General features: G+C 54.3%; 1 protein-coding gene across 1 annotated transcript in view; it reads right to left on the bottom strand.

The window, feature by feature from the left end:
• Nucleotides 1-1,773: 1,773 nt before the first annotated feature.
• Nucleotides 1,774-9,390, bottom strand: part of WNT7A (Wnt family member 7A) — an 82,303-nt gene continuing 74,686 nt past the window's right edge. The window contains exons 4-5 of the mRNA XM_017671658.3: nucleotides 3,421-3,499; nucleotides 1,774-3,118 (exon numbers count right to left, since the gene is read on the bottom strand). Of these exons, the coding sequence (XP_017527147.1) occupies nucleotides 2,733-3,118; nucleotides 3,421-3,499 (465 nt within the window). The 3' untranslated portion in view covers nucleotides 1,774-2,732. The remainder of the gene's footprint in view (nucleotides 3,119-3,420; nucleotides 3,500-9,390) is intronic.

The raw sequence follows: 9,390 nt of genomic DNA, 5'->3' as shown, positions 1-9,390 counted from the left end.
CGCTCTGCCTCTCTGGGGATCAGCTTCCCCTCTGAAGCTCCCTTCACAACCTGGGTGATGAGGAGGAACAAAGTGATCCCCAGCGTCCTGGCTTGGTGCTACCTGGGTATAGGTACCCGCAGGGCCTCTCTGGGACCCTCCCTGGCACTCCAATCATCATATCCTCAGGTTGTCATTCCCCCCACACCCTGGCTGGGGTGGCCTCTCTCCAGGCACAGCAGAGCAGCTTCTGTCCCCTGCCCCTCCAGAGCACTGGGTGGGGGGCAGTGGGAGGTCATCATGGCAGGTGGGGATGAACTAGATGGATCTCCTAAGCCAGGGAGAAGTCCCAAGATGTTTTTCTTTGCTAAAATTCCCCATGCTGAACCCATTTTGCAGACATAAAAACAGAGGTCCACTCACCCAAAGGCACAGAGGAGGGAGTGGCTGAGCTGCACTTCTGCTGGCCTCTTGTACCCTTGTGGCTAGGAGAGCCTTCCCCCATCCAGTTTCTTCAAAGATCTGTGAGGCTCCTTCCCTTACAAATGAAAATGCCCCTCCCCAGGGTAAAAGCCCAGAAACGGAGGTTGCCCCAACTCCGCTCCGCCCGGCTCGAGGATGAGCACCTGCAGGTAGATTGCTTGCCCTCTCTACTGGGTTTCCAGTTTCTTAAGGGGCAGGTCCCAGGTCTCTGCATCAAGGACAGGGAGGACATTTGCAAGCTATAACGGGCAGTTTCCAGGTCAGGGGCAGAAGGGCACAGGGAGCAGGTGTGGACCCAACTTCTTTCTCGTCCCCCCACCACGCTCCCCAGACCCCATTGATCTGAGGAGGCTCCCGTCCTTAGGACCACAGGCTCGCCTATCTGCCAACCCCCAGCTCCTTTCCATTTGTGACTGGACACCTTCCAGGGCCGGAGCTGGGACGGGCAGTAATGGACCACAGGGTGAGTTATGGAGCCATGAGGGGCAGCCTCCGAGGTGACGGGGGCTGGTGGGAGCAGAGGAAGGGACTGCTGGGCCCCTTTCAGCTAAGGTGTGGTATCCTCCTGCCCTCCCCCTCCACGCCCGGCTGCTCCTCTGCCTCCGGTCCTCCTCTGAGCTCCGCTCCAGTCCTCCCAGAATTGGAGCCCCGAGGCCCTTCTCCGGTCCTGGTCCCAAGAAGCCCAAGGACACTCCCAGCAGCTGGAGCCACGAGCCCATCCCCCACCTGCCCCAGCGCTGCAGGTCTAGCCCTGAGGCTCCCAGATCTGCTCTCTGTCTGGCCTTGGACTGGGGCTGCCTGCTTTAGAATGCTGGCCCCGTTGCTTTAGGTCTTGTGTGACTTTAGCAAAGGCACTTCTCACTGACTCTCAGTTTCTTCATCCATAAAATGGGGAGAATGATTTTTGTACCTGGTCACAGCGCCATCAGGAACAATGTGAGAATGACTATTAGGGCCTTCGACCTTTGGGACATGCTTGCATGAGCCTTGACACTGGGGCATCCTGTGACCTGGTTCCCGGATTCAAACTGTGGGTCCCGGGAAGCTCTGGGCTAGCCCAGGGAAGGATGGACCTTTGTTCCCTTGACCCCCAGGGGTTCTGGGGCCCAGAGCTTAGTGGGCTCTTCTCCTGCTTGAATGGAGGAGAGGCTGCCCCGGCCATAGTCTGGGAGATAGTTCCCTGAGAGGGGCTGTAGAATGACCTGGGGGTCCCAGGAAGGCCCTGCCAAGGTGCCTACATGCAAGTAGCTGTTAGCCAGAGCTCCGGGGATTGCTTTGTTCTTCTTCATCACCCAGGTTGTGTAGGGAGCTTCAGAGGGGAAACTGAACCCCAGAGAGGCAGAGGAGCCTGCCCAGGGTCACAGAGCAAGTGAGGAGCCCAGGCTGAGTGTGAATGCATCCTCTGGGCCTGAGGCTGTGGTCTTAGATGCACTGCCTACAGCACATGGAGAGAATGTGGGTGCCCACTCTCATTCTCAGAACACTTATTGAGCCCTTGTTGTGTATTTTAGCATCAGGCGTCCACGCAGACCAAGCAAAGGGCCCCAAATCCTGCCCCCAGGACACTCCGGAGACTCAGGGAGGCCTAGGTGGGGTGTTGGCCCTGATTCCCAGTGGGGTGGAGAGCACCGGGCGGTGTCCAGCAGTGTGATGAGCTCTCTGCTTGCTCAGTGAGGAGGGTAGGAGAAGCCAGGAGGCTCACTAGGGGCTCTGGGCAAGAGAAGAATGTGCTGGGTCTAGGGTGGCAGTGGAGGAGGAGGGGAGGACATGGATTCAAGACACATTTAGGAGGGGAAATGGCAGGCTCAAGGATCAGACACTGGAGGTGGAGGAAAAAGACAAGTGAGGAATGATGCTGACATGTGTGGTCTGAGCAGGAAGATCTGGGGGGTGGATAATGAAGAGGTCCACACTGACCTCACCGAGTTGCTTGTGAGACCTTCAAATGGACAAGATGCACAGGCAGTGGGATGCCTGATCTCAGTGGGATAGATATCTTATGGCAATGGATGAGGTTATCTGGAGTCAGACATGGAGAGAATAGGGAGGGTGGGAGTGTGTCTGAGACAATTCAAACTCAGATCCCATTAATCAAGGTCTAAGCCAAGAATGAAAGAGGTGACATTTGTGCTTTATGCTGTTCAGACTCTTCCTGGATCCTGTGCCTGGGGCTCGTTGAGAGGAACTAACCAGAATTTGGCAGAACTCAGGTCCCATTAATCAAGGTCTATACCTAGAATAAGGGAGGTGACATTTGTGCTTTATGCTGCTCAGACTCTTCTTGGACCCTGTGCCTGGGTTGGTTGAGAGGAACCAATCAGGATTTGGAGGAGCCTGCAGACATCATTCAGTAAGCGGGGCTGGGGAGATGCTGCACTCCATCTGGAATGACTGCAGGCTGCCCCAGGCAGGGGAAGGTGATGGGGCTGTGCATCCAGAGAATTCCAGTAGCCAGAGCACAGAGAGGCAGGCTCTAGCTTGGTGCGAGGGGGTTGGGGTGGGCTGACCAGCAAGGAGGGAGTTCCCCATCCAGGGAGCCATGTGAACCGCGAATGGACAGCCTCAGGTGGAGGGTGATGCAGACGGTCTCCAGCATTGGGTGGGGGCTGGACTCCGGGATCCGCAGGGCCCCTCCTCCTCAGAGGTGCAGCTCCAACTGGAAACAATGTTCCCAGGGAGTAGCAGGAACCACCACTGATTACAAATTGCTCTGTGATTTTTCTCCTGTTACCAGGGCAACAGCAGGCCCAGCATCTTAAATAGCAGCAGGATGAAGTGGATCTTTTAAAGCCATAGATGATTCCCCTCCTTCACCTCCGTTCTCTACTTCCTTGTCCTCCCCTTCCCCTGCCCGCCCTGTCCCCCCAACCCATCCTTCCTGCCCTGTCCCCTCCTACCCCCCACCGCCTCAGTCCCCCCAGTCCTTGGCATAGGGCATCACCCCTGTTCCCTACTCACCTTCGAAATACTCTGCCTTCTCCTTGTAACTCACACCAAGGCTTCTGCTCACAACTTCTCTGGGCCTCAGCTTCCCCATCTGTAGAACAGGAAGGACATGAGCCTGGGTGACCCTACCCATCCTCACATGTCCAAATCCAGCTCATCCTTGGATATCCAACACCCATTCTTCCTCCTGCAGGAAATCTCATGATTTTCCCAGCGTGACACAAAGTCGTTCATTCATTCATGTCTGTGTGCATTCGTTAACCTGCGCTGTCTAGTGTGGGAGCCGCCAGCCACATGTGGCTGATGAGCCCCTCATGTGTGGCTGGTGCCATGTCTGGAAATAATAATTGGGATCTATTGGGTTAAATAACATCAATTATTAAAGCTAATTACACAGGTCTCTTTTTAGAACAGTTTAAATGACCTACGTGGTTTGAATTATATTTCTATTAGAAACAGCATTAAACTAACATTTGTGAATGCAGAGTAACAACATGGTGGCTGATGTGGATGGAGAGTGGTGACTCATTTCATCCTGACAAAATCCCGGGATGTGCATTCTGTTAGTATTCCTCTCTGACTCTGGAGAAAGAAGAGGCTTGGAGAAGGGAGCACCTTGCCTGAGGGCACACTGCTCAGGTGGTGGTGTCAGGGCCTCAGTCTCCAATGGAGGCTCTAGAAAATAAAGCCTACAGGGCTTTAAGGTGGAGAGCAGCCTCCAAACTAGGTGGCCGGCAGGCAGTGCAGCTTCTCCAGCAAGCCTGCAGCCATGTCCAGTTGCCATCCAGGCATCCCGGCTCCATCTGAGCAGGAAGATCAGATTGTGGTAAGCCTGAGGCATCATCGCCAAGTCTTAACGGCCTTCCCCAGCCACACCACCTGGAAACTGGTGTCATCACCTGTATCAGGTTGGAGCTAACACCCCAGTTCCACCTGCTGTTCTGTCCACAGGTTGCGCGAGGTGACCTGGACCCACACATGTACAGCCCCATTGCAGCACCCATGTACGTTGCACACCTGTCTACGAGCATACTTGGTCCCAAGTTCCTGAGGCCACAGCCTCTAGGATAGGGAGGGAGCTGCAGGGCTACAGCCCACCTGAGTGGAGCTGCCCCCAGACCCCGTCTGCATGGCTCCAAAGATCTTGCTCTTCATCACTCTGAGTGCTGCCTGCTAGGCTGGCTGTTGTTCATTACCCCTAACAGCATGCAGTCCCAGCCCTTCTCTACCCAGCTTGGCATGCAGACACCGACCTCTGTGCAGCCCCTTCTCCAGGCTCCCTTGCCCTCCTGCTCCAGCCTGGGCTCAGCCAACGGAAAGACAGAGAAGTGGGGTGGGAACACCTACTCCCCATCTTTCTCCATCCAGGGTCACAGTGAGGTGTCTGAGGTCCTCCACCTGTAGTCACAGCTCCTGTGCAAGGTCCCCGGCATGGCTCCAGCCCTTTTCTGGGGACCACTCCCTGCCCTGCCCTTCAGGTCCAGGGTAGTGATGTCACTATGTCCTCTACCACGGCTGGCCCCAGGCACTGCTCTGACCCCCATAGGCTCCCTGGGTCCTGCCCACACTGCTATGAGTAGTGCCTCCACTGAGTCAATCACCCCCACTGAGGGGACGTCTGTGTCACTCCCGAACCCGCATGAATCTGCCCACAGCATATCCTCGGCCTGCAGGTCCACCCGCCGCCTGGCTCTAGCTTGTGTGTCCAGCTGCAGCCTCCCCACCCACCCTCTTCTGCCTGCAGCCACCCCTCTGGGTCTGACTCACGGCCTGTCCTGCCTTCTCTTACCACTGGCGCTTCCCACGAGTCTTGTCCTGTCCTCACTGGGGCCTGGCCTTATTCATGGTCATCACTTGGTGATCAGGTCCTTGGCCCGGCTCAGGAGACCATGGCTCTGCGTCCAGTTCTTTCTCCCTTTCCTTTATCCAGGGCCTGGCATACAGGTGATCCCAGTGCATTTGGTTGACTGACTAAATGAAGTAATACAGGATATCCACAAAGTCTGGAAACAGATGGATATACGTATGTGAGTGTGTGTGTGTGCATCTGTGTATGTGTATTGTATGCACTACATATATGTATATTACATATATAATATACACATATACTCATATATTCACACATACACATATTAGTGTGTGTGCATATATACACAAACACATGTACACATATATACATACTCATATACATATTTATATACATATATATATATATACACAATGTTGTTAAGAACATCTTCAATTGGTCAAACTATTTTAAAACGCTGTGCAGAGGCCAGTTGGATGCCCAGGCTTGAGGCAGGTGGAGGTAGACGCTTTCAGCAGCCTCCATGGCTTCCCTGGCTCACTCCTTGTCCTGCAGGCATCAAGCACAGGGCCTCCAGCCCATGAAGAAGTGTTTAGTAAATGGATGAATAAGTGCTTGGCAGACGGAGGCACAGTTTCTTTGGGACTTTGTGTCATCTCAGTGGCCAGTGCCAGGCCTGAGCATAAGGCCTGGGCCCGGGTGGCCTGGTGAGCTAGTGGGCGAATGGGAAGCATATGCATGGGTAGGCATGGACACTCTGGGAGCCCAGACTCTGGCATTCACCAGCTTTTTCCGGACAGCTGGGCTAGCTCCTCTCCATCAGCTCCTCAGACCCTCCCGGCCCTGCCCTGCTTCCTGGGGGCTGTCCTGGGGCTGTGCACAGGGCCTTGCAGTCTGCCCGCTCCAATTGGCCTGAAAGGTGGTCTAAGTGTGAGTGGGCTCGCTGGCCCCTCCTGCAGGCTGCAGGTGTTTGTGTCCACCCAGGCCTGTGGCCCTTGGCTGCAGCTGTGCCAGCGGGTTCTAGGAACCTCTGGTTTGTGCTGCAGGCGCTGGGAGGGAACAGCTCCCCAGTGCGGCCAGCCCCTGGACACCTCACCATCCTTTGCTGATTTCTCTCACCCTGCCCATGCCTCTGTAACTAGCCCCTTTATTGATCACCCATTTGGCTGTGCTGTTTTCCTGCTGGGACCCTGCCCTAGTTACCAGGCACATCACTTCATGGAGTTGAGTCTTGGTTTCTGTAAAATGCGAGAGCTAACAGTGGCCACCATAGAGGGTGGTTGAACAGGACAAGTGAGAGAATTTACCTAGCAGCATGGCCAGCTCATTGCTAGTGTACAGAATAGCTGTTATTTAACCATGCTAAGGGGCAAAGAGGCTGGGTGGAGTTGTAGTTAATAGATTGGACTATGGAGCTGGGTGGTCTGGGTTCAAATTCCACCTCCACTATGTCACAGCTGTGTGGCCTTGGGCAAATTACTCAGCCTCTCTGTTCCCCCCATAAATTGGGGGTGGGTGGTAGTTATCATAACACCTCTCACATGAGGGCTAAACACTTAAACAACAGCATTAAATACCTTAACAGCAAGGGTTGTGGCTGCTGTCACCCTGACTACAAATCGGCCCCTGTGTCATTAGAAGTGAACCGTCGTGGTCCTGCAGCATGCTCCTGCCCTCTACTGAGTGAGCCCCTGTCTGGGGGCTTGGTGGATCCCACAAGGGCTGGGGAAGGCCCATGGTGGTATGCCTTCTCTCCTCCTGGCACTACTATCCCTGTGGCCTCCTGGTTCTCCACCTTCCACTCTGGGCTGTGTTTTTGCATCCCAGCTGCCTTGGACATGAGGGGGACCTTCTGCCAGACCTGCAGCTTCACGGGACCCTCCCAGGGTCAGCGCACCCCCCTCACCTGTCCTGGCCATGTAACCAGAGCCACAGCCAGCGAAGCTGGTCCTGGCGTCCAGATCGCACAGGTATCAGCTGACTGCCCGCGTCCCGTTTTCCTTCACACGAGGTGCAGTTAACAATGGCTGACAGTCCTCAATGGGGGCCTGGGCTCCCCCAGGGAGAGGCCCCAGCCTGCTATCAGGCCCCACAATCTCACCCCTTAAAAGGCCTACCCTCCCTGCTGACAGTGCACACAAATGGGGCCTTCACTCGCTGCCAGCGACCGTCTGCTGCCCCAGGGGTGCGGGCCGGAACCCAGGCCCTGTGCCAGCAAGGCCCGCACGGCTTGCTCTTTCCCTTCATGTGAACCTAGCTCTCGATACACCTGACCATTCTTCTCCCCTCGGCCTGGATTACACCCCGTGAAAGCCCTTTGTTCCTCCACCCTGAACGAAACTGGCCTGGCACGGTGAGGGGCTGCCCACCTCTGCCAGCGTGGCCATCTGCCTGTGGGCAGCCCGTCAGGCCCTGACCCACTCTTGCTGGGACATGAGCTCCAGGCCCAGGAAGTGATTGGGCAGGGTGAGTGGGGTGCTGCCTCTGCCTCAGGTAGCCCTGATTTTGTCTTTTTTTGCCCCAAGACGCTAGGCTCCTTTGTTCTGGAAAGTTCTCTGCAATAGCACATGGTGGCCTGGCTATGATCTAGGGCTGCCCTGCTCTCCTGGGTGAATGTGGGAAGCTCTGGACCTTGCTGAACCCTTCCTTCCGCATCTGCAGGATGGAGGTAATGCCACCAGCTCACGTGGTTACAAGAGCTGAATGTTCACACTTGGCACATAGCAGGCTCTCGGCTGGGGCTGGCAGTGATGGCAGCAGGCCTGGCAGCGCTGGGACTATCAGGCAGGAGGGGATTTACACAGCATCAGGCAGAAGGACCAAGCTGAGTCCAAACACTGAGGAACATATTACAAACAAACCGATCAGAGGCGGGAGGGGAGAGCAGGCTAAAGAAGCCCCACGTAAGGCCAGGACTTGGGGTCCTTGAGAGAGAATTCAACCCAAGTGAAGATCTGTCCCTGCAACAGGGTCTGAGGTCTGTCAGAGAGCCCAGGTCCGGGGCAGACGTTAGGATTGCTCTGTCCAACCCCATAGCCATGAGTCACACGTGACTAGTTACATTTAAGAAAAGTAAATTTTCGGTATAGTTTCTCAGTCACATTAGCCATATACCAAGGGCTCAATAGGCCCATGTGGCTGGGGGCTGCCACACTTGGCCTGCCTTTGGACTGTTCCCATCACCGCACAGCATTCCCTGGGATGGGGGTGCCGTAGAGCCTGCTGGGGGAGCTAATGCAACATGCACTTGTCTAGTACCTATGATGTTCTGGTCCCCTTTCCCGGGCCAGCCACGACCTGCCAGTTCCAGCTTCCACTGCTTTCTCTTTCTTTTCTTCTTTTTTCTTGAAATTGACTTTTCTGATTATAAAAGACTATTTTTAGAAAATAAGGTAATATAGAGAGTAGATATTTAATATCAGCATTTTCATCATACTGGGAACAGTCATGTTCATAGCTATTTGTGGTTCTTTTTTCTATATGTGCTGGTGTTTATATTTTCATGTGGATGTAAACGCATGTTGTACAAGGATCATATGGTGAATATAGCATAGAATACATAGTATTTTACCTTAGATTTTAAGCTGCATGAGAACAAAGACTATGTCTATTATTGGATGATATTCATTGACTCCTTTAGTCACTCAACAAAGATGTTGATCCCCTACTAAATGCCAGGCCTATTGCTTGCTCTTTCCATGCACATTTATTAGGCACCTACAGTGTGCTGGCACCAGAGGGAGGGGCACCTGAGCTCAGACCTGGGCAAAGCTTGCAGCTGACAACAGAGTGAAGATCTGGATGCACATCACAGTGACACACACCTGGGTGTGATAAGTCCCCTGAGAGATGTGCAGGCCAAGTGCTGAGGGCCTATTGAGATGCAGTCACCCCACTGGGCCACTGGATGCATCAAGTTTCCCCATCCAGAAATGTGCAAGATGAGCTGAGAATGAGTTCTGAGGTCTTCAAGTTCTGAGTTAATCTCCATGACTCCCAGTGCCAGGGTTTCTGGTGGGCCTGAGAAATGTTTCCATTCATCCAAGGATGAGGCCATCACCTCCACTTTAGCAGGACGCACCCTACCTAACTGGGCTGGGCAGAATGATGGCCCCCACATAGGTCCATGTCCTAATCCCTGGAACTTGCCGATATGTTACCTTTTATGGCAAAGA

The sequence above is a fragment of the Manis javanica genome, chromosome 3 (assembly GCF_040802235.1).
Source record: "Manis javanica isolate MJ-LG chromosome 3, MJ_LKY, whole genome shotgun sequence".
NCBI lineage: Eukaryota > Metazoa > Chordata > Mammalia > Pholidota > Manidae > Manis > Manis javanica.
The sequence above is the reverse complement of the archived record's forward strand: the minus strand, read 5'-3'. Positions and strand labels throughout refer to the sequence as shown.